The following is a 25605-nucleotide window of genomic DNA, read 5'->3' on the forward strand; positions in this document are numbered from 1 at the left end:
TTGGGTTAGAAAAGACCTTTAAGATCATCAAGTCCAACCATAAACCTCACACTGCCAAGTCCACCACTAAACCATGTCCCTAAGCGCCACATCTATGCATCTTTTAAATATAGTTCAGGGATGTTTTGGCAACACAATCAGAACTGAGCAAACCTCTTGCAATGTATTTACTATTATTCAGTGTTCATGACACAATCACTCAATCACTGATGGTTTTTCAGGACCTTTTTATGGAAAATAGCACATATGGAAGGCATCATTTAATACTTTTTACAGATGCCTGGATCACTTAGAAAAAGAAAAGGCAATTTTAAGCTACCTTCCTTCCCAGCCCTTCTTTTTGTCTTTGTTTTAAACAAAGTTTGGCTTAAAGAGGTTCATCGTCATCGGATCTCTAAAGTCTCCTTCCAACAGTCCGGTGAGACAGCAAAAATTATTACTTCCTCTTACAGATGAGAGACTATGGCACAGGGAGACCGCCACACCTCTCCAAGGTCACACAGCAAATGTACAACATGGCAGGGAACACCACCTAAGTCAGCGAAGTCCTCAGCTAGTATTTTAGACTCCCCATCGTCTTTCTGCTCAACGACCTGGGTGCTGAGACCCAAGTATAGCTCCTGGGACCCTACAGCAACTCCTGGGATGCTCCAGCACTTCTCTGCCTCTGTCTCTCTCCTGCACACAGAGAAGAGCAGAGAGCTGCTACTCACCTGGTGGGTGCATGCTTCTGCTCCTCCTCTTCATCGGTGTCGCTGCTGATAGTGATGACACTCACTGCAGGGCTAGGGGTGTCGGGAATGATTATCGTCTGCCGCTGCCGCTCCCGTGTGGTGCTGGTCGCCACATCGCCCCAGCCGCATGTGACGGAGGTGCTGCAGGCAGGGCTGTTGTGCACCATGGCACAGCGGGGAGGTGTATTCTCCTTCACTCGTTTTGACCGCTGAGGCGAGCTGATGGATTGAGAGGATGAAACTTCATAGGTGGATGTATTTCTGGAAATGGGAAAGGCAGTTAGTTGGTTCAAACTCGGTTTGCTTAAGTTGCCTGTTGCCATAGCTTTTGATTCCTGGTCTCTGATTCAGTGGCGCTGATTTACTGAGTCTAGGAAAACTGCAAAATTGGCGTAGTCACCTCTTTAAAGGATGCCTTACATGACTTATTGATATAATGGCCTGAAAAGCATTTTCTTTTAGTAAAAACCTAAAATTTGTTTTCCCTAGCAATTTCCAAATAAGAAATGCTGCCTCCCAAGAGTTTGTGCTGGGAGGTAGAGGCTAGTCACACAGCCCAGACACACAAAACACAGGCAGGCACAGTACGGCTGTTGCAGAAGGAAGAAGAACCCCAACGATAATCCCTTTCTCCTGTATCCTGCATGGATGCATCATGACCAGATACTTTTTGGTCAGAAAAAGCTAAAAGTAAAATCAGAATTTGTTGTGGAAAACAACAATCACCTATCAGGAAAACTGATTTTGTTTGTTGAAAATTTAATTTTCTGTTTAGGAGTCTTTTCAATGAACATTTCCTGCCCAGTGCTTCATCCTCTAGGACAGTGGAGTCTCATGGATGAGAGCATGCAGATGGAAGGACACATACTCAGTTTCGTTTCATTCCCATGTGAGGCAGTAGATACAGCACCAAAAATCAGAAAGAAAACAACAATCTTTTTATTATGTGGTAGAAAAACATTCTCAAGTCCTGTGGTTTTTTTTTCCAGTCTTCCTACTTCAGCTTCCTTGCCTGACAACTGGAAAGGGTCCACTTGGATCAGGGATCAGAACACAGAAGCTGTCCACCAAACGGTGCAGCACAGGTCTGCAGATGGGAATATTTACTACAGCACACCAACTACAGTCCATTTCACGCAGTTCCCACATTTTCTTTCCTCCTTTTATTTCCTGTATTTCTTCTGCCTACTGCTGAACATTTGCAGCTTCAAAACTGAAAAAAACAAAGTTCTGGTTTTGTTCTGCAGTGAGGCCCGGGCTGCACATTCAGCCTGGCCCAAAGCTAACAAAAGGAATAGGTGGCATCCATCAAAAGGAAGCCCGCTTTGGACCTATCGCACTATACCAAATTACACGGGGTCTTTTGCATAACAAATAGCTGCACAGTAGCATTTGCAGTGCTTTTTGAATACCAATGAGGAACGTCAAGTACCCTCCTCTCCAAAGCACATTCCATTTGGCTACAAAAGCATCACAATTAATGAAGCTGTAGAAACCCATTGCTCTGAAAGTACCCAGTTCCTCCTGGAGGCTGCCACCCTGCCTCTGGAGAGGCAAGGGAGAGGGCAGGCCCCGCGCAGGCACACTGGTTGCAACAAGGCTCTCTCTTTTGCGGGCTTCCTGGGGACGTGGTAGCTGCCTCTCTACATTATGAATGGACTAAGACAGCTGGAGCCCACCCAAAGTAAATGCAACATTAGAGAGCAGATAAATGGGAAGGATTTAAATAGTGGCCTGAACTCAGAGCTCCTCTGGCCCCAGTCCAGTCACCCAGGAAAACCACAAGCTCCTCTGGTTTTGCCACTGCACAAGTGGTGATCAATTTTGGTTCTCTTCCCTGCACCGTTTTGTTTTGTGTTTTTTAAATAAATGTGCTTGTTTCACAGCCCAGAGGACCTTCCCCAGAACAGCTGCACATACATCTTAAAGAGCCTTGTCCTCTAGGCAAGACTGCAGTGCTGTGACAGGCACTGCCACCATTCCACCATTTGAGTTGTGCCACATAGCAGAAGTATGAACCGCAACCCAGTCTCCTCCTTGCAGAGCCAAATGGTGCTACTGAGGGTTGATAGATTTAGGTGTCTAAGGACTGCCCTTACAGCAGATGTCCTTAAAAAATGCTCTCTGTTTTATGCTGCCATAGTTATAAAAGGGCCAAGGATCTGTTGCTGGTGCGTACTGTTGAAGACAGGGGCTAACCACCTATGTTAGGAACTAGAGAGCCTGAAGGTGGCCTAAAGCGACCCCAGTCCTCCGCACTACCTGGCATTAAAGCTCAGGAGATAGGTCACCATCCCATTGCTTTTGAAAGGGCAGATCTTGTGTGCACACACCAGGCACCCGTTCCTGAAGATGGAGTCCCCTGGAGGTGCACCACCCTGTGGAAAGGCAAACACTGCACCTCAGGAGTGTCTCTGAGATGATGTGGGAAGGGGTGGCAACTGAGCCTTGCACCATGCTGACCCGAGAATACAGCTAAATTTTTAATTGCAGTGACTACAAGGCCTCAGGTAATCACAGCAGCATAATGAGCTGTATGAACAGGGTCTGAGTCTCCCATCCTGCAACCCCTCCAGCCACCGACTCCTGCACAAAATGATGCTCACTGGGTATAAAATGCACCCGGCTCCCTCTTCTCCCTCACTCTCCTGACCTGGGTATGGAAGAGGTGAAGCAGCAAAGTCCAGTCACAGAAAGTGATGGAATCACTCGCAGGTCATTGAACAAAATTTATTTTTCCCTCAAAACTCTTATCAAAAAATGCATTCAGCAAAACCCAGGTATGCACTGCTGCCTCACTGACACCGCAGCCAACACCAGCACCGGGATCTGTGCACACTCACCGTGGTGCCGACTGGTGCTGCTTACTCTTCCTGGTGGAGGTGGTGGCGGCTGGTGGCTGGCGCATGACGTGAGCAACACCCACGTTGACGGGCTGGGCTGCGGGGAGAGTCACATGGCTAGCTAACAGCGCAGGCTGCTGCATGATGGGGTTATAATGGCTGCCATGAGCATGGGTGTTTCTGCAAAGTGGGGAGACAGGCACACATTTAAAATGCAACCGGCGGCTCTTCAGCAGGCTCTTACACAGGCTCCCATCACGTTTACCGAGGCACCCTCCTCCAGGGCCTGCTGGGCTCCCAGTCCCCCCAGGAAGGAGCATGTCCCCCAGGGAACTGACTGAAGGGAGCAGCGCAGGCACAGCACTCCACTTCAGGGATGGGGAATGGAGAAGCTGCCTATAGCTCTCAGGCGGGGGTCACAGGCTGTAGCCTCTGCCCTTCTCCCGCTGGCTCTGCAGCCTCATGACACACCATCCCTCCCACCCTGGCTCTCCTCACGCCTCCAGCACTGGTGAGTACTTCAGGGAGCCTCCAAGCACCTCCAATTTACCTCCAGTCTGCCAGGGGTTGGGTGCCCGCCATGGACTCTGGGATGACAGTTGCATGCTGGACAGAAGTGTGGGTGGCCACCCCAGTCAGCTGCTGCCAGGCAGGAGGGAGCAGGATCTGCTGAGTGCCACTGGGCCACGCTTGCTGTCGGACAGACGGAAAACAATTTCTTAACAAAAGGCATCGTCAATACACTAAGCATGTATGGTGGTCCATGCTCAGCTGGGGCTCCAAATAATGAGCATGGTCATACTATCTAACTTTTACCAGTTGTCAGTCATAGATGACAAATACTGTTAGGAAACAACAGTAAAAGCAGTAAAAGTTACCAATATAGAGAACACAATGGGGTGGGGGTGGGGTGGAAATTCCTGCTGTCTGAAGCAGCAGCTGTGTTTTAGGTTATACTGGGAATGGGAGGGATCAAAACTGGTCAGCATTTCAACCCAAACATCAAACTCGTTAGCATCTTTTAATTTTAACTCTTCCTATCAGCTGGGCGCTATGGTCCCATTGTTAATTTTTGCTCTCCTACAGCCAGTTTTCCTTCCCACCCCAACAGGATCTAAAGGACTTCAGGAACTAAAAAGGAGAATGAACTTTTCAAGGATCAGAAAAGAAAACAGGGGGCTTCGAGGCTTTTCAAGGAGGGAAAAAAGATGGATTTGGGGATACCAAAAGGGAATGTGCATCAGTCACCCAGTGCTCCTCAGGAAGAACAACCTGCTGCACAGGCCGAGGAGCTCAGCTGTGCACTCTCTGGCCTTTTCTGAGCGGGTGCCCCCCTTGCAGGGGTGGAAATCCCTGCCCTGTGAGTTGAGCCATCACTGTACTATGCAACCATCCCTCCAGCTGTGCTGCCACAGGCATGACTCAGGTCGTCCTCCTCCGTGACTCCACACACGGGTCAGATGACTGTCTTTTTGAGCTGGGAAACCTTCTTTGCTATGTGCTGCCTGAAGGTGGCTCTGGCACTTTCTCACTGCCTGGACTGGGGAACTCAGGGGTACTACCAGCTATGGCCCTCCTTAGTCCCTACATTGTGTTACCTCACAGTTCTAAGAAGGCTAAATTTTAGAGGGGAGGCTTTTTCCAGGCATGCATTTTCCCCCATCTCCATCCTCACAAGAATCCTGTTAACTGTTCCTATGATCCCCTCCTATCCCCTGATAAAAAACCCCACAACAATCCACCCTCCTAAAAACCCCCACTTTTCCCCAGTTCTGCTCCAAAGTTTGACTGTCCTGCAATTTTCCACATTGTTGAATTAGATGAAAAGGCTGCTACAGTGAGGCCTCTCAGCATCACTGCGAGGGACAGACAGTCACAGGGCTCCTGAGAGCTCTTCATCTGAGGAATCACAACCACGGACTGGTGCTGCTTGGAGTAGGTAGGAGGAGGAGGCAAAGACACAAAAAAAATCAGGAAAAAAGCTTTTTTTCTTTTTTCCTTTTCTTTTTTTCCCAGCTTTGATTTAAAAAAGGAGACTAAACTACTGTTGCAGTCAGTTGCAGGGGACTACCTGGATTTACTTGCAGAGAAAACTGCTTCCTCCCTTTCAGGAAGAGAACTGAACAAATCTAAGCTCCTTTCCTGACTGCAGTGCATAAATTTAGATGCAGTGTCAGGGTCCAGGCACAAATTCCTCACTTATTAGGTAAGGACCACTGAATCATTTAATCTGCAGATAAGGCTTGTCTAGGCTGATCCACTAGCACAGTGTGCTGTGCTTACACACGGGAGGCTCGTGCCGGCAGCTGCAGCCTGTTCTGAGTTATTGCATTACTGTGAAATTGTGCTGCTGCAGCAGAGTGCCGCGCTGGCCCCTGTGCTCGGGAGGCGGTGGGTCCCCCAGCGCAATGGAGCTCGCACTTCGGATGTAGAGCAAGAAAGACTAATGGAATAAGCATGTTTGTTCTGGAAGCTGGTGGCAGGACCTCTGTGGGAAGAAGTGTCGTTGGGAAGGAGTTAAAAGGAGAAGAAAATCAAGAATTCAGGGTGTTATTCAAGGAGAGGGGACAGTTCTGGGTCACGTCATGGAAGTCTGCCAGAAAACTACAGCTTTGTCTCTTTTGAGATCTGAAGCTGCAGAGAGCTATTAGTAAAGACTGGACCAATCTCCTTTCACTAGTCTCTGTGAGTACAGTATGTGGACCACACTTGCTTGGGAGGGTGAAAATAGACCCAGAGAAGTTACAAATAAGTTACTTCAGCCATTGGCTCTTCATTTTGTAGGCTACTTGCTCTGTCTAGTTCCATGCCACAGGCTGCAGATACACAGCTGCCAGAGATGATGCTCAAAATCCATCACTGCACTGCCTCTGCCCTGGGTCCCTCCAGCTCCTGGAGCTCCTTCCCCTGTCCCTCCTCTGGGGCTGCTGGTCTCATACAAAACACACAGGCAGAGCTGGATGCTGGCTGTGCTGGGATGCAGTAAGGCTTTGCCAGCCACAGCCATCCTGATGTGGGCAAGCACAGTGACCTGCACCACACACTGGGCAGGGGAGAAAACCCAATGGCACTACACAGTGCTGGGAGCACAAGAAGCAGCATCACACCTGATCAGGGGGACAAATAAGGTGGGTGGAAAGACAGAAGTGGGCTACAGAGGCATTGCTCTCTGCCAGGGACAGTCCCTCTAGTTGGAGCAATCACACAGTCCGGTCTGAAGAGCGTCAGATAAGCAGCTGTGCATAAGAGGAATAGCTCTCTGCTGAGAGAGAGACACACAGCCGCTCAGAGATCAGATGTGACTACAATGCATTACAAAGAAGCTGTGTTTTTCCATTCAGGAAACTGGAATTGGGTACAGATTTGTTTATCAGACCAGCTGCTCAGCCCGAACCGAGTGAGGCCCATGGACACCAGATGCCACTGGCATCAATCAGAGCGCCTTGCCATCAGAGTGGCAGCTAGCGTTTTTCATTGCGTGAGACAGACAGATATATCAACAGGCAGACTGCCTCTCTTTTATTAAATCAAACCTTAAAAATCTATGCAAGTGAGGAATGTTTCTCAGAAACAGCTTAAATTCCCTTGCGGAAGTGACAGTGAATAAAACATCAGTAGAAAGTAAGAGAGGGGCAGCCCACGAAACAGGAGATCATGTAGCAGGGGCAGCACAGAGATGGGTAGCAAAGCTCCTCCTGAACACTCCCTCCCTCCCACAGACTGTGAGGTGACCCTAATGAGGCTACCTGGAGAAGAAAAGGAGCTAGAGGTCCTGAGATCTTTCAGGACCCAGCTGCCTTCGGGATGCTTCAGACCTGCCCCACACTCCTTCAAGCCCCATGCAACAGCATACCTCAGGAGGGCTGGCAGAATGGTGGGGCATGCAAAGCTCTGGCACCTCCTTCACCCACTGCCTTGGCTGACTTCTTGCACAAGCAATAGGTGCCCACAACTGTGCCTGTACAGACTGCTTCTCGCTTTGCCATTGCTTTTGTTTCCCTGGCCTCTTAGCTTTCCTTTCCTACCAAATGAGAGGTGGCCCACGTAGGTTGCAGCAAAGATAGCTTCAACGTTTCAGACAGCCCTCTAACAAAGACTCTGTTATTGGGAAGGGGCAGGGCATGTTAGCTAATGGAAATCATGCGGGCTGCAAGTTGTGTTTCGATCTGTCTTCACCAGATAAGCATGACTGGCATATGCCAAAGGCAGGCAATTGCACCAACTGTCTTAGCCCAGCAATGCAACGCACAGGCATAAACCCTGAAGTCTGCTGGTACTTGACTTGGTATGAATGCACTGGCATTACTGAAGGCTTGGCAGAGCAAGCAATCCTGAGTCAGAGGCATGTCTTTTTGACTTGTAGGTCACTTCTTCCAGGCTGCACAACCTAGTACTAAGCATACTAGGCACCTTTTTTTTTTTCCTGCCAGAAACATGCCTGATATTGGCAGAGCTACCATGGCACCAGCTGAAAACCAGTAGAGGCAGATTCACTGAGGCCAGCACAAGGAGGAATGAACTACTCCTTTGTGAGGAGCTAGTGTTCTCCTTGACGGTGTGGATGTGATTGGTGGTACCCATTCCCATCTGGGTCCTCTCCTGGGAGGAACCATAGTTTTCCTGTGAGCACGTTTCGGACAATTGTGTCAACAAGTGCTGGTGACAAGGAGAGCTCCCTGGCTGTGGGGCCCTTGCTTCTGACCCCTACATCTCTCTCATAACTTAAGAGCAGAGGGGCAGCTCATAGAACAGAAGGGTGCAAACTTAAAGCAGCATGCAATTCACCAGCACAGCTCCTGGCCACAAACGATCACTGAGCCCACAAGTTCAGGAAGATGCAGGAAGGTTATCACCAGCTTCTCCTCAGCAGAGGCCAGACATAGCTTCCCCTGAGGGTTCCCACTGATTCCAACAGAGAAGCAGAAGGAAAGAAGGTCTTTCCAGAGATCTTTGCAACTCTGACATAGACTTTGAGCTGAAAAATGAACTGCAGGAGGTTTGGACATTTTGGAGAAAGCTGGAGACCCTTATATGGGCTGCCCAAATCTCCAAACTGCAGCACAGAAGGTCCTCAGATAAAGCTACTTTCCCCAGTCTCCAAGAGCTAAACAACAAAAAAATACCTGCCAAGCTTGGTGTCTTCAGAAGTCCTTACCTGTGCGAGGAGTCCTGGCTGGATCTGAAGAGGCTGAGCCCCAGGAGCCTGAGTGACAATGGGAACAGCATTCTCCATCCGAACTGAATACCCAGCATGCTTCGAAGGAGAGGCTTGTAACCCTGTTCCACCAGCACACAAGGTACAGCATTAACCATCAACAGCATGGCTAGGAACAGGGGTCTGGTTTTCAGAAGTGCCTAAAGGCACTCGTTGACGTCCACTTAAATTGCAGTGTTCAGACCCTCTGAAAAATCAGGTTATCAAGAGTCCCACACATTCTACCCCAGCCCAAAGATGTCCATCAAATGTTCATAAACACGACACATGTATAAGCATGCAAAAAAGAGACATTTTCAAAGACAGTAAGGGATTAACTAAATTCATATTTTTAGGGTACCTCAAATGCGTGGGAAATATCTTAATACACTGTGTACAGGGAGAAAAGGAAGAGAGGGGAGGGAACGGCTTCTCTTCCCCCATATTCTCTGGTTCAACAACAGAAAACAGTCCTTGCCAGCCAAAACCCATTGCTATGTGAAAATGCTCTCTTTAGACCAAAGTAGGACAGTGGGACAGGAATGCAGAACTCCGTACTCCCCCAGCCTTGACAAGGATAGGTGATTTTCTCCTGCACAGCTTCTCAAGACTCATATTTAAAAGGCCCCAATTTGACCATGTAATCTAGCACAGCCCAAACTTCAATCACTGCTGACTCGGCCACACGTTTATCCTAACTGAGCCGGAGGAAGCTTCCCTCTCCAACATCTTAGTGCGTGGCACAGCCTGCGCTACCTCCTCTGCTTTAAAGCTTTCTCAAGACACCAAGTGGAAGATGTTAGCTTACCTACTGTAGCAATACATTTCTGAAGTCAAACCCCTGAGATGCATTTTAACTATGTAGAAGAGGTCTAGCTAAACTCCCCTAGTTCAAAAGAGCTTTGATAATCTTGCAGAACATTTAACAAGTGCCTAGAGACAGCTGCACAGACAGGCTTGTAGAAGTGAAGAGCAGAAGCTGCACCAGCTGAACCAAGGCCTATTTAGACCAATTTCTACAGATACCTGGCTAGTTTTTCCAAATTACTACAGCATGTAAAGTCAAGAGAAGGACAAGTGGCTAAATCTGATCACCCAAGTTATCTGACAGTGGTACCTGCCACTGGTATACACACGCAGAGCTGTTCTCAGCAGGACTGGAGCTGAAGGAATTGTACTGATAAATGGCCCTGACCATCTGTTATGGGGGTAAACCCTCATCTATACCAGCACCACACTCCCTGCTGCATTAACCTCCTGAGTCCCCCTTTTAACAACTGAATCACTGAGAGGTGATGAACCCATTACCAATTTATTGTAGTTGTGGGGAAAATTTTTCAAGTTTACCGAAGTGCAGCAAAAGAGTCTCAAACTCTGCTCGGAGCAAAGGATGACAAAAATCACATATTCTCCCCCAGCCCCTTCTCAGTGCCTGCCCCATTCTTTCAGACCAGCCACCTCCAAATCATGACGTTGCAGGTGCCTGCAAGATCATCTGCTGTTGCAAACATTTCCATCTGCAACAACCTCATTTCTCTGATTTACCAGGCCAGCAATTTTTCTACCATATGATCTGCACTAAAGGAAGTTTGTTTCCACCAAGAGCTAGATGAAACAGCAGCGGGGAGGGAGCAGTGACAGGCCAAGACCTGGCAAGGCTGCTACTTACCTTGGAAGCCTGGTGGGCAGACGATGAGAGCTTGCTGTAAGGGGTCGGGCCGGGCACAGATCTGCGCCGTTCCTGTCTGCAGGGGCATGCTCCGCTGGGCCACCGCAGCCATGGACGCCGCTGAGGGCTGGTAGAGTGCAGATTGGTAATTTAGTATGGAGACCTCAGGGTTGGTTAAGGAAATAGTGGCACTGGAGGAGGTGGGAGCCAGGTTGGTGGTCTAAAGGAATGACGGGAATTAAACAAAAACAAACAAAAAATGAGGGAGATGGGTACGTTGGAAGAAGCAAAATCCAAAAATAAAAAAATAGTGTAAGAAAAAGTAAAAAAAACCAACCAAACAAAAAAAACAAACAGCAAACTGAAACCAAACAAGAGGTAGAACAGGACACTGAGGAGCACAGAGGCAAGGGCAGCAACAGGGAAAGGAGCACAATCCACCTTAGTAACCACAGCTGTATCATGCCATGAGACCTCCAGTCATGTGGTGCTGCTGTGTATTGCTCAGAGGCATAGCATGTTCTCCAAAGCAGAACTGTAGCCCCATTTACAACCTAACTGGCATTGATTTGCAGCATGATGAAAATGGGTTCAGAAAATGCTACTATCCCCATATAATACTGTGTCTCATCGTGCACATAGTTCTGGAAGAAGCTCACGTTTCTTAGGTAAAAGAAACTTACCACCTCCAATCCCAGTGAAGTCTCATCGTGAGAGGGGAGACTCATTCCAGCCTTTCCTCTACCTTGTATCTAGCATGGCACATGTCCCTTAAATTATGTTTTGAATTTGAAGGAATCAGAAGGCGTAACAGGAGGTAATAATACTTTCAAAGTCCAAGCTTTGCTTGGCTTGACTTTAAAATCTCTCAGTGCAGAAACCCCAGCAGGGGATGTTGCAAAGCCACAAATTCAGCCCAGTGTTCTGCAAAACATCTAGAAATCTGAAGGTGACTTGCTTTTTATTTGGACTGAGTCTGTAACAGTTGCAGACAAACAGCCCACAAACAGCTCTGCCACTGCTCTGTAAATATATGTCCTTAGCATTCATGTCTAGGCAGCTGGGCTTTACCGGACCAGAGCCCACCTTTCCTCTCCATCCAAACACATCAGCATCACTGCTGGAGATAGGTCAGACACTGCTTTCTCGTGGTGAATGTCAGAACTTAGGATGAGGCTTTGATCAAGACTGCAGGAGGCAGCAGGCTAAGCGTTTTGCAGTGTCCTGGCTGCCACTGGGCCCAGGAAGGGTGCCCATGCTGCACTGCCACAACCACAAGAGATGCAATGGCAAAATGTCTCCTCCTCCTCCTCCCCTCTCTGTGTAGAGGCAGAGAAGTGCAATCTGTTCCCCTGTGCAATGCACTGAGCAGCAACCATGACAGCTCCCACACTCCTAATCTCAGGAGTTGTAACTGGAAAGAGGCAGTCCCCCTATATTTTGCAGAGACAGAGCACCAGAAAGCCAAGATGTATGGTTCACTGAAGAGAATTGTGAAAGGCTTAGAGCTTTTTCAAATTAAAACACCCTTCCTGGAAATGTTTCTACTACTTCTAACAACATTGGAGATACCAGTTCCGCTCAAAAGACACACCTCTTATGAGAATTCAGAAATTACCATGGCTCTCCCCAGCCAACAACTGATCTTAACATCTAGTGAGTTGTGAGGAAACGAAAGCAAGCCTGCATTTCCTACTAGCAAATGTGGTACAAATGGTGTCTCTGCCCTGCAGCTGGAGCCTAGGGGAGCATGTAGCATGCATTTTTTTAGTCAGTATCTCAAAACGGCCAAGAAAGGGAACCAGTGTTTGTAACTAATACCCTATCACACCAAGACATGACCTATCTCTCTCTGCATCTGCTTTATGAATTGTTCCAAAAGACCTTCTGTGATCACATGTATCGAGAACTGAGTCATCAAGTCTGGTTTTCTGAGTGACACAGGAACACTCTGTACATCTACACAGACTCCTTTAGCTCCCTTGCTTTCCAAGCAACATTTCCGCAACGCCACCTGCAATCTCTAGAGTGAATCTTGAGCAGCCTGTTCCAAAAGGTTTAAAAGCCAGTAGCTATTTCTTGAGCTTCAGTCTCCTCGAGTGCTCTCCCTGGAGAGTTTCCTTCTACTGTTGTAATACAGTACCGCAGTAAACAACTTAGCCTGCTAGTCACATAGAATTTGTCAACTCAGCACCCCCCAACACTGGGCCATGTAAAAGTAATACAAGAGTCCAAAGCATGACTACAAAGCCAGAGCCCACCAATGTAGAGTGCAAGGTGTTCAGAGTAGGGGTACATGCACAGGGTTCCCACATCAACTGTGGCATCTGGAGTAAAACCCATGAGAGACAAGAGTAAACATTACCACTAAACTCTTCTTTCCTGTTGATCGGTTACACTGCTGTGTTTGTTACAGAAGGGTTTAGATTCTTTTTTCTTCAATGGCAATTTGAAGAAGCTCTGTAAGATCACAAATACTTCTGCCTGATCCGGGGAGTGCAGTCCTGCTGGCTGCATTAAGGGACTAATGAGCTTTTCCCCATAGCAACTTCCCAAGTAAGCGGGATTTATCACCCCCAACAACAACATAAACAATGAGGGCAACATTTCACTGCTGCACAAAATGTCACGAGATTACTGCTTGCCTGATGAAAAAAAAACCAAGAGTGAAGGAAGGAGAGTAAAGAAGTACCATCTTTTTGCAGGCATGTTAAATGAGATGCTACTTTGCTTTACGTCTTCTAAACCCCACTGATGTAAACATTTCAAGCACCGGCTGCTTCTGATTGATGCCCTTACCTGGTTGTGGACCGTGTTCAGCTGGTTGTTGAAAGTCATGGTCAAGTTGGTTGACGTACTTGGGGCTACATGGGTGATGAATGGTGTCTTGCTCTGGTTCACGGTGTCATACATATTCACCCGCCGCTTGCAAATCTCCATGTTCTGGAAACAGGACTTGACACTGTGTATGGGAAGAGGGGACAAGGAAGAGACAGAAAATCAACCAACCAACCCAGTTCATCACAGCTGCCCTATAAGGTCTCCATGGCAGGCTTGGCACTTTTTAGTCTTTTAAAGCCCTTTGCTATTTAATGTAGGTCTCTCTTAACGAGTGAGAGTCAAATTAGCCCTGTACTGAAGAGGGCCAAATGGGTGTCAAGATGAGTGTGGCTGTTCTGGGACTCCTGGGTGCCCCCACGGGTCTGACCACTGCAATGTAAGTCACAGAAAGTAAGTAAATTGGCTGCTTTTTAGGCGGCAGGGCAAAAAAATACAAAGCAGCTATTTTTAAAGACTGAAAGAGGTTGAGACAGATACTGTTTTTTTCTGATGGTTGAGCCTGAAAGGAAAAAGACAACTCATGCTTTCTGCCCCAGTGTAAGCCTAAAGGTAGTTTTACAAGCCTTTTTCAAGGAAGAATTCTACTGTTCTTGGTCACCGAGACCCCTGAAAAAAAAAAATCTTACTTCTTCCTTTTAAAAAGCAGTTCACTGAGAGCCGAGTCCAGCCAAGTGGTTAAAACATTGCCCCTGTCTGGCTAAACACTTCTGCAGATGCTTATCTCAAAGCACATGAGCTGTCCTCTTGCAGTCAATGAGATGATTCATATGGCAAAAGGTTATACCAAATCAGATTCATCAATGTTCCTGGGGGAATCGGGTTCTGAGGTTATCTCTAGGCTGAGGACTGGATCTCTAGGGGGAAAGATTACAGCTTCTCGCTCTACACAGACTTTCTTTTAAATGTTATTGATATAGCAACAGATTTTTTAAGAAGCATCATATTTTGTATCCCCAGTAAAGGAGATTAAATACTCTTTGCACTGCTAGAGCACTCTAAGTGTGTGGTACATGAAACTGCTGGTATTTCATTTTTATAATTGGGATACCAAGCATACAGCTGTTCAAGTGATAACAACATAGTGATCTTGCACAAAACTATTTTTAATAAAATCTAATTTTTCAAAGGTCTAAAAACCAATACAGGTTTTCGACAATTCTTCTATAATAATTGTTTCTACAAATGTGACCTGATAGTCTGAAACACAACCCAAAAAAGTATAAAGGAATTTATTTTATTTCCACTATCTCAACCAAGAAAAACAGAAAATCCAAGCAGGGAAATTTAGCTGTAGCTATAAAAAAATCAGTTGTACACATAATTTCTTTTCTAACAATCTAAGCTGTTAAAAGTAGAGGAGGAAACACATATTTACATCATTTTTAAGAAACAAAATGTCCCTTCAAAGGGAACAAGCTCATGTGATCCCTATGGTTGGTCAGGAAGAGGACCTAGATGTTTGTATCCCTGTCTTGTCTCTTACTCACATGGTCATGTTTCTTTTCCTACAGGTAATATCTTAATAACTGGATCTGTGCCATAAACACCTGCAGACAAGACAGACTCGGGACACTGTGCATAGCTGTGCATTATGTGCATTCATTTAAAGAACTATGAAATACCTCTAAGTCGCAGAACATTCAGAAAAATCAAACACATTAAATATATAACACTATTGGATTGCGTTTTTCCAGTCAAGTATGAATACAATTCTCTCTCCAATAAGCAGAAAGCACTGGAAAGAGTATATATTCTGTACATGGTAAACTCTGTGTGTTACCAAATGGTTTTATATAACAAGGTATAATCTCTACTAATGTAATACTATGTTCTCTGTCTTTTCTTTAAAAAAAAAAAGGGGGGGGGGGGGGGGAGTGTGGGAAGGATGGCAAGGACTGAACAAAACTGACAGAAAGACTGAGGAGTACCCAACAATTTAAAAGCCTGGTAGTTAAATACATGAAATGGGAAGCTAATCACACTTTTTTCTGCTTGGAAGCAAGCAGAACAGCCCCTCTCAGGCTGCTCAAACTTGCAGCCTCTCTGAAGCATGCCACAGCAGAGATTCCTTCCAGAAGCTGCATCTTCCACATACTCTCACTTTCTGTGTTGCCTGATTTACTTTCAAGAGAGGTTACAACTTTCTGCATCTCTCGAGGCTTTGAAATTTCTGTTCTCAAAACCACAGGCAATCAGAGACAAAATTTCCATCAACTTGCCATGCTGGTTACAGATTATTGCTCTTTACCAGTCACTGCTTCCAACGCGGAGGAGCTGCACAGGGTTACGTACCCAGCTGGCACAGCATTTAGTATTCAAAGACCTGATGATGAATTTTTTATTCAGGTAAAAATCTCATTTCTGTTGGCCCCAATGATATTTTCAACCTTTCTGGGGCTTTGCCTGAGCAGCCACAAGAGAGCACTTCAAAAATGAAGATGTGATTATGGTCTGTTGTGTTAGCAGAAAGATTTCTGATGGCATTGCATTATGCTACAAATCTCCCCAATCTTACACAATCAGTTTTTGCACAGTAAGAAGGACTGTTGCAAATTAAAAGACTTGCTAACATTGTTAGAAAATACTGTCATATTTTATTTATGAATGTTTCTATACGAAACTTACTTTCTCTCTGTTTAGCATAACAATCTCCCATCTTGTTTTCATTACATTTATCACTTACTATCTACTTATAGATAAAAATGCTCAAAGACGTCTGTGCAGGGTAAGTCTGGATCTACACAGATCGTGCACCCGCTACCTTCTGGTAAGCAGCTGCTCTTATCTTATGATAAATGTAACAAAAAGGCAGCTACAGCTCCTTCACAGAGGGAAAACTACCCTAAATGAACTTGAAATACCGCAGGTAAGAGCGCACATATGGGCAGGAGAGGTGACACTGTAACCTGTTGCTCTGCAGTACCCACACAAACACAGTCCACGGCTTTTCAAGCAGTTCCCTTTATTTCCTACCTGAGCTCCTCACAGCCTTTAAATACCCATGCACATGACACCCAATGAAGTACAGTGCTGCGCCAGTAACTGTTCCCCTGACAAGGTGAAGGGACAGCCTGCAAAATCACCTTGAACTGCAAAGTGCTGTAGAGCAGGATGCTCAAAGCTAGGTGTCCTGAAGGCTTTGGAAAATCCCCGCTACATGTCTGCCTTCACATACACCTGAGAAGCCTGGGCCTACAAGAAGTGCTCAGAGGACAAGAGCAAAATACTGGGTGCAGGTTTCCTGCATTTCAGGTTGCTGCGCTCTGTGATGCAGCCTTAGGAGCAGCGGGGGAGTCAGTCTTGAAGGCATGACACTTCTCCACATCTCCATCAAGCACTGGAGCCCATCTCCATTCCACGAATGTGTCAGCTGAGGCCAGAGCATGGTGTTTAAGCTTACACAGGCTGGCAACAACAAAATGTGAACTCCTTGTCCTGTTGCTTCTGCCTGTAAACCAGCTGGCTGCAGAAAAACCTCTCCCCGTGAAAAGCTAACAGGCCCAAATTGACCCTGCAAGATGGGAATGTTCTGGGAGGAAGGGTCAGCTCCCCACAGCAGATAAGGTTGATTACTGCAGTGACAATCAGGGCTGTATTGCTTTTAGATATACTGATACACTTTCATCACTAATTGCATCATTGCTTTTGCATTTTAATGCAAACATATGTAATTATTGAATATTTACATAATGAATGTAGCACACTCTGCAGTGTTTTAAATGCCGAGCACCTACAACACAATTCTTGCAACCTTAAGATTTGGCAATCCTCTTTGGTTTTTTTTAACTAGAAAAAGTTTAAAAGTTAGGTCTTAAGTCCCCTCAGATATATTTGGTCTCCGCCACAACCAACTCGCCTCCTCACTCCTCAATTCAAAACCCAAGGAAAACAAAAGCCACGTACTGTGTGCTGTGAGGGAAATCGAGCAAGTGCGTCATGGTGACAAAAGGGTGGTTCAGAGTTTCAATGGGTGTTATTCTCTTATCTGCATCTATCGTCAACATCTTCTTTAACAGATCTATAAACTCCCGCCGGTCCGCCTTTTCCACCAACATATCACTTCCTTCCAAATCTGTTGTCATGTTCACCTAAAGGAGAAAGGACAAGGGTGAGCACTAAAGGGAAAGAGCAGATGGCCAGGTCTCCAGCAAACTGTGTTTACTCCTCGCTGGAGCACATGCCCTGCAAGCCTCTCTGTCTAAAGGGGTAGTTGCTGAAGTCACAAGGCAGACTCCGCAGTGGCTAGTCATCTGGCTTGTGCATGTCAGATCTCTAGACAGACTGTTAAGTGTTCAGCTTGCTTGGGTCAATGGCTAATGAAACACTTAGTCACCCTCCACTGAAGATGAACAGCTTCCATGTGGTAGCAGGCAAGCTCTGATAATCAGTATATTTATCATATAAAGGACTGTGCTATCAGATACTTAACTATGTGCCCTGTGAGCAAAAATTATACAAAATAAATAAAAATTGTCAGTAGGTTTATGAGAAACATCCTGTTCATGTATCAGGTGCCAGGAAAAAAACACCTGTTCTGTTATTTCATCCATTTATGCAGTCTCCCGTGATCTCAGTCCTCCATTTCTGCATGTTTGCTTGTGAATACTACAATGACCAGACTTCGCTAGCACAAACCGTAGTTTTGTGCGCTGGTGTGCCAGTTTTACACACTGGTTCATTTGCTAGCACAAACTCCAGTCACAAGAGTTGTTACGCTGGAATTAACTTTCACAACCACACAGAATTGACAGTGAATTAGTACCCCTGCTCCCCCAGATAGCCATGTTTTACAGAAAGCATGATGATTATTTCCAATGTTACTGTTTTACAAACGGAAATATTAAAGCACAGGGAAGTAAGTGACTTGCCAGTGGTCACATAGAGGAGCACTGGAGAGACAAAAGAAAATGCAGGATTTTAATACTTGGAGATGTGACAGCCATTTTTCAGGGCTGCTTTACTACAGCACATTGAGCCCACATGCCCTGATGTGCAGTTTCCCCTACAAAGCAGCACATAATGAGCTGATCTGGTAGGCATAATCCTGGTATTTCTCAAGACCTGGCACAAGAATAGGATACACAGAGAAATCATGTAGTTCCCATTCATTAGCATTGTCTGAAAGCATGCGAGGCAGCCTTGCTTGTTATTCACCAATGCTCTTACCTGTGCCATATCATCCAAACAGTTGAAGATATACTTTCTTGCTTCCTTCGACTTAATCCCCGTCTCTGCCTCATGATCATCTGGCGTCTGCTCAAAACAGGAGACAGGCATTGACCAGAACTGCCCTGCAATCAGCTGCATGTTATGTGCCACTTCCTGCTTGTGCCTCACCATGCCCTCATCGGGGGACCACTGTGTCTCTCTCGCCTGACCAGATAATATTTACACTATCTCCACTATGGTCAGGTGACAGCTTTGGTGTCACAAGGTGATTTATCTCTTCTTTTTCACTTCAGAGGATCCTCCCAGCTCTGGAGGGAGTGCCAAAGGTCTCTTACACGCACCCCAGCGTGAGGCTCAGCATCTCACCTTCAGAGCCAGAAGTCCACTGGCCTCTCTCTTCGGGGACTGAATGCAGCCAAAGACATTGGTACAAGAGGCTCAGAGCTCACGTGCATTACTAGCAGTTTTGGTTGTCAGAATTAAAATGCTTTCTTCCCCCCAGCCCCCAGTGCTTTAGATATAAGAGCAAAGTCTGCCCAGGGCATGTTTCACTTAAACTGCACATCAATTCATTGACTACTTAGAGGGAGATTTCCAGGTCAATTCTGGACTTAAAATTTCCCACAAAGCAGTGTGCCAAGCACGTGGGTTAAGGGCTGCAGACTTCGGGGAACACAGCTTTACCTCAGGCTATACCCACCCCAACGTCTGTGCTGCATTGTAATAAGCAGAGACCTAGGCTCTGAGGTGACCTGAATGTCTCCTCACTTCCAACTAACAACTGCAAGGTAATATAAACAAGGGAATGTCTTCCTACCTTCAGCCTCCACAAAGGGTACGGTGAGTCTGTATCCCTGTTGAAAAACCTTGTAGTCTTCGTCCCTGCACTTAACAAATACTCCGCTGGTAAGCCCTGTGTCTGTGAAATATAGCGAATCTGTAAGAGAAGGATGAGAGGTCACTGTTCATCCTGTGAATATCTCTGGAGGTCTTCCTTGAAGGAAGCCAGGAGGCATTTAAAACAATAGAACAAAGAAAGAGAAAACGTAGCGCGTAGTTAGACTTCACAAAAACCCGACACCCACTGCAAGGAATGAGAGGAAAGAGAATTCCCATACAGCACCCCTCCATTCATCACGTACATCACTGGAAACTCACCCTCACAGTATGCTCCCACAAAGCCTACAGATAAAGAGAGTAAAGTCCCTAGGTTTTAGACGTCCAAAAGGAAGGCCCACACAGATTTCAATGGAGTATTTCACCACTTGGCACCTTTTTATGTCACCTCTCCAGGAGGTAATTTGATATTTGCACTCTAACTTTTGCTGGTTTTCACCTCAGCTGAGCTCACAGCCTTTCGTAGGAGCATTCTGAAGTTCAAAACGGAGGACTATGAAGTGACTATCTTTGAACTTAGATGAAATATACACTCAAACGAACTGACACCCTCATTAATTACTTAATCTCTATTGCCTACATGACTTCATATTTGGGTTACTTCCATGACTATGACCTCACTGGCACTCACATAGCTAGAAGATGCTACACATGTGTTTCCAGGATCTCAGACTAATTTATTTATTCAAAGGAGGAAGGGTCTGTGATTACACAATTACAGACCAATCCCACACACACCTGGGGTGCCACATGAAACCTTAACTTTGGCATCTCATGACTCCTGAACATTTCACTCTGCAAAACTGCTGCAAACTTTGCAAAACTAAAAATAGTCATCTACTCTAGAAAATTCTAGGGACAAATGGAAAGTGTTTGAAAGAAGAGACAGAGAGGGGTAAAAAAATGTAACTAAAGGCATAGAAGACTGCCACAGTTTCAAAGACTCCCAAGCACTCAGGACCTGATTCACTAAGTGTGGCTTGCTTGGCTCTGCAGCAACTTAGGCCCATTGGAGCTCACGCACCTAAGAAGCGCCGGGATCCTGCCTGCAGCCTAGTGCCAGTGCTGCAGGGTGACTCAGGCTGTAGTGAGGGGCCCAGGACCAGCCCCCACCCCTTTCCCAGCTCCCCAGGATCCCTAACCATACTTCACTGGTGGAAGCTTTGTGCTGGGCAGTTAAGCTGGACAGGTAGGTATGGGGATTTCTTTTTCAGCTATCTGTTTTATGGCTTTTGGGGTGTGGCAGGGAAGAGAAAGAAATCTACTTTTCATGCTTGGTATGTGATTTTCAAATGCTTGTGAGTTTTTCGCTGTGTCTGATTTCCTTTGGAGTCACTAATGGTACTGCTCTTTGCTGTGGGTTATTTCCCCTGCCAAATTTCACCTTTAAAGCTCTGACTAAAAAAAATAGTTGTTACAAAAGAAAAGTCAAAGCAACATTTTCATATATGATTTATTATTTTTTTTGTAATTTTCTAAAAGAAAAAAAGACCCTTTTCAGGCCTCATTTGCAGACAGCTAAGATCACCCTAAAGATGACTATGGGAATGGAAAGTGTTCTGCAGCCCTGGCTCTGGCAGCCGCTGTGCTATCAGTTTTGGGACTACAAAAGGAACGTAAAAGCCTATAGGGAGAGAAGTACGACAGCTTATATTAACTGGAAACCTACACCGCTGTGAACACTCTCCTTCTTGTCATTGCTTTTAATATGCACCTTCATAAAAGGGGTTATGAAACGCAGCAGAGTTCGTGCATTTATTCTAACAAATAAACCCTTATTCAGCACTTGCTGTTACAGCAGAGAAAGGGTGCCTGCTCTGCTCAGTGAGGAGAGACATGTACAGAGCTCTCCAGTCAATGGCAGCGTTCACTCTTGATTGAGACTTCACTTAGACAGTCAGGTCTTAAAAGCCAGTGTACCCAACAGCACGCTGGTTACCTAGAATAAATACCCCAGGTAGATAACGAAAAGGTTGACTTGGGAAAGTAAGAAACGCATACCCCTCATTAGCAAAACAGAAAATGTTGGCATGTGTTCACTCTGACAAGAGAAGGGAAAACCACCTAGGCACTTACCAGCATCCCGGGCTGTATCAGTACCCACCTGATCATACTCCGAAGCTCCCGGGTACAATGGCCAGCCCAAGAACAGCTCTGCGATGACACATCCCAATGACCACATATCGATTGCTTCACAAAACGGTAAACCAAGGATGATTTCAGGGGCTCTGCAAAGGAAGAGGTTAGAAAACATCAGCAACGGGAGCAGATCTGCTTGGCTGGTGCAGGGAGGCCTGTGCAGAGCATGACACTCATGAAGCTGCCTGCTGCCAACAACTGCCACCGCTCCTGCGGTGCTGAGGGCCCCACCGGGCACCGGCAAAGCACCTGCTAACCAAGCATTAGTCGGTTAATACTCACCCTTGCAGAAGAATCCTCTGGCAGCATTGAGCCAAGAGACAGCCCTATGTTTCACAGTAGTTTGCAAAAGAGAGAGCTACCATTATTTTCAATCAGCAGGTGGGAAAAATGAAGCACAAACCCAGTGCTGTGCATTCAAGGCCACCCAATTAAGGCCCCCGCTTGGGGTGCTCAGACCCAGCTCGCTGCCCTGTGGAGGAGCCACGCAGGCTCCCTGCAGTGAAGCATCCTCCGCTCACACAGCTCAGTGGGCCTCGCAAACAGCCAGACATTAAATAATCATTACAGGACTGGTATAAAAGGACTGCTGACTTTTTAAGAAAATGGATATAACCATAAAACAGAGAAATAACAGAATTAGAGCTATGAGACCTAAGCCTTTTCCTCAGGATGAAGTAGCCAAGAAGCCGTCACTTCCCAGTCTGTCCCAGGCGCCTGACTAGAGTGCCGCTTCCCTCCCAACCCCAGCAGCCAAAACGCGGTGGCACTCCTGCTGTGCACTTACTGCCAGCCACAGGCGATGCCCACTGAGGCACCTCTGCCCAATGCGTTTCAGTACTAGCCCTGCTGAGGAAGGACAGGACAAGGTAAAAGCATTGCTTCAGCTCTCCAGAAGGATCCCTGGCTGGGGCACATGGCAGGTGTCCAAATAAGCAAGACCAGTCTCAGCTCAGACTTTCAAAAGACCTTAGGGTGAAGCTCATGTCACCTTTCGGCCAGGTAGAAGCTGGTATCAAATCTTAGCCAGGTACTGTGCAGACCATGCAGTCAGTGGAGAGACACACACTCCTCCCAAGGGGCACTGGTCTCACTGCCTTGGGATGGTTTGACCCCCTCCTCACTGATGCTGAAAAGGCCTTGAAGATGAGATTAGATGGGCTTCCTAAACTCCAGCAGCCAAGGTGGGATAAGATAAATCCTCTCCTTAGTGCCCCGAATGTTCTGCATTTCAAAAGCAATTTCTATGTGGAAGAATCAAAAATATGTTACAAATACCGAAAACCTTGTACAAAACCCACCTCCACACACAAACACCTTCCTTACTTTCCTCACCTCAGCCCAGACTTGCACATGCACTTAAGTGCCACAGTTCCTATTTTACACAAGGATCACCTAAGGCTTCTCTCCTGCTCTTCTTGCAGATCTTGCAACATTTCTAAAGCCTCAGCTTCTGGAGTCAGGTGATGCACAACAGCAAGAAAACCTTACTTTCCCATACTTCTCTAACTTGAAAAGAAAAAAAAAAGTGGAAGACAGATAAAAGAGAGGAACACACATGGCTTTAAAACTTTGATCATTTTAAAAATAGCCTTGGGATTTCTTGGGCCCTGATGCATATTTTGGGAATGCCTGGGACTGGCTATTGAGAAAATCAAGTGCCACCATCCAGGGCTGGAAATAGGACCCATGGTTCCCAGTCTCCCATCTGTCATCAGGATAAGATCTGACACTAGTGAGATCATGCTAAGGATTACCAATTGCAGTGGAAAATATTATGTTTTAATCACGCCATTACATAGTCATGTGAAGACAAGCCTTTAGCCAAGAAACCAAGCAAAATGTGTAATTTTTTCCAAAGAAACAAGCAAAGGCCCTGTAGCAAGAACCCATACCCCATCTTCAGTCCACAAACTTCCCCAATTGTGGTTTGACTGGTAATGATAAAAGCCCCAAACTGTCTGTTCTCAAACCAGCTATGCAGAACGTAAAAATTACAGGAAATGCTGGGATTTTAAGGTTAGGATGCTTTGTGCTATTCCCTCAAAAAACATGCCAGAAACTTAAAAAGTGGCTACCTTTAGCCCTTCTAGCTTCATCTGTGCTTATTGTTTTCATACCCCACTGTTCTTTAGCCCATTGCGACAAATGTTTTATTCTAACATCAATCTCTCCTTAGGAAGAAGGGGTTAATTTTCCTCCTTTCCTCCTCATTCCGTCATCCCTGCATACTACTCCTCATCATCCCTGCATACTACTCGACACCTAGACAAAATGCAGAGAGAAAAAGACAGCTATGGTGACCTGAATCTCATTACTATGTAAATCCTGCATTCAAAGCCATCTGCCTCTCCTTGTCTGCCTTCCACATTGTGAACGAAACGTCCCTGGTCACTAATGAGAGCTCAGCCACACATTGCCTGAAGTTCAAATCCCTCCCTCTAACTCAAGTGGAGGAAGCAGAGGGGTGGACTATTGGTGGGATATTCCCAACGTGATTTTGTGCAGAAACCTCCCTGTTCGTAAAAACCACTTGCACTCCTATTATATGCAGTACACACCTCCTCCCCTCCCTCCCCGCATTTATGCTGCCAATACCTCCAGACCCCTGCAAGAAGGGATGACCTAGAAATCCTGGTTCCAAAATTTCTAATTTTTTTTCTCATGAGTCTTCGGCTGTCCAGCAGCTTTTCCTTAAAGCTCTGGTTTCTGGAGTGCAGCAATTAGGAGAGAATTTCTGTTTCAGCCACAAGAGAAGTTTTGCATCTCTGCTGTTGGGAAGAAAAGCACAAAAGCAGTGTCTGTACCACGGAAACAGATAAAAGGCAACTAAATGGAACACCATTCATTATATTAAACCAGACCTATCGTTGTAGGGAAGAGAGGTGGTGAGGCAGTTCTATTTTACTTTTTTGAAAGCTAGTACTCACATTACTTAATCAAGCCTAAACATTTGTTGCAATCTTTGCCTGTTCAGCCCCAAACACATGATAATTTTTTGAGAGTTATGAGAACCCCTGTGCGAGAGGGGCCAGATGGCAGTGATATGGTGCCCTATGTACACCATGGCCAGCATTCACTGCGGCTTTCTCCCAGCCCTAGCATCATGACCGCAATTTTTCCATGGTAAGGGAGTGGCTCTAAGACAAAAAGATCTTGTTAACTTAATTAAGCAGTCATTAAGACACTGCAAGAACAACAGGTATCGGACACCACACAGGCTTCCAATTTTCAGCTAGCAGACACCTCCCATTTGCCATGCAAAAGAGAGAGATGGGAGTCACCCTGGGAGGAGCAGTGGTCTGCCTGCCTGCTGGCACTCTGCTAATGGCCAACGCCAAGCATTTTGGTGGAGGATGCTGCAAGTGCTGTAATGAAACAACTTGTGCGCTGATAAAATGACTTCCAAACCTCTATTGGGTAGAAATTGTTCTGTATGCTCAGTTATGGATGTATAGATCTTCTGCATACAGACCAGTATCTAACACATGGAACTCTTTCTTAACATAAACATGCCAATTTTTTAAGACAAGGTGAGATCTTGATGCACACGTGACACAGAGTTCCACAGGCAACCTTCTGCTTTCAATAGCATCTTAATTCAGTTGTTTAAAGCCTGATTTTTTTTCATTAGGTTTAAATTTATCACCTCTCACTTCACGTTCACATGGATTGGCCTAGAGGTGAAGATGGAAGCACCTGAATCACCTTTCTTTTATAGCACAAGCTATTTTTATATTTCTGCCCTGTTCTCCCTTGTTTGCAGCAGTTCCTGGCTTCTCAGTGTTCCATCCCATGGATGTTTCAACCCACTTCCACCACCTGACCTTACAACTCCTCTTCCTGACATGACTGCTTGGAGGCAGGCTAAACAGACCTAGAAACAGTTAAACATGAGGATATTCCTCAGACTTATTTTACACTATTTGCAGAATGCTTTCGTGTTCCAGTCTTCTCCAAGCCTAATATTTTGTTTTCTTTTGGAGTGACACGAGGCATTTCAGCAGATGTTTTATCTGTGCGATCCTCTGAGACAAACAGTCCTTTCTCCAGAGGAGCTGCAGTTAATTTAGGACATGGAATTATATAGAAATAGTTCATTTTTCCTCTTCCAATGTT

General features: G+C 46.0%; 1 protein-coding gene across 5 annotated transcripts in view; it reads right to left on the reverse strand.

Annotated features, from left to right (window-relative positions):
- The window catches only part of HIPK2 (homeodomain interacting protein kinase 2), a 143315-nt gene that overhangs the window by 21452 nt on the left and 96258 nt on the right, over positions 1 to 25605 (reverse strand). For 4 of the 5 annotated variants that reach the window (XM_080393560.1, XM_080393561.1, XM_080393563.1 and 1 more), the window contains 10 exons: positions 21452 to 21575; positions 19268 to 19387; positions 18448 to 18534; positions 17185 to 17369; positions 13240 to 13402; positions 10441 to 10660; positions 8733 to 8854; positions 4128 to 4270; positions 3578 to 3757; positions 714 to 995 (listed from right to left, as the gene is read on the reverse strand). In XM_080393560.1, coding sequence (XP_080249686.1) covers positions 714 to 995; positions 3578 to 3757; positions 4128 to 4270; positions 8733 to 8854; positions 10441 to 10660; positions 13240 to 13402; positions 17185 to 17369; positions 18448 to 18534; positions 19268 to 19387; positions 21452 to 21575 — 1626 coding nt within the window. The remainder of the gene's footprint in view (positions 1 to 713; positions 996 to 3577; positions 3758 to 4127; positions 4271 to 8732; positions 8855 to 10440; positions 10661 to 13239; positions 13403 to 17184; positions 17370 to 18447; positions 18535 to 19267; positions 19388 to 21451; positions 21576 to 25605) is intronic. The other variant, XM_080393562.1, reaches the window with a different exon arrangement.

The sequence above is a fragment of the Falco punctatus genome (assembly GCF_963210335.1).
Source record: "Falco punctatus genome assembly, chromosome: 6".
NCBI lineage: Eukaryota > Metazoa > Chordata > Aves > Falconiformes > Falconidae > Falco > Falco punctatus.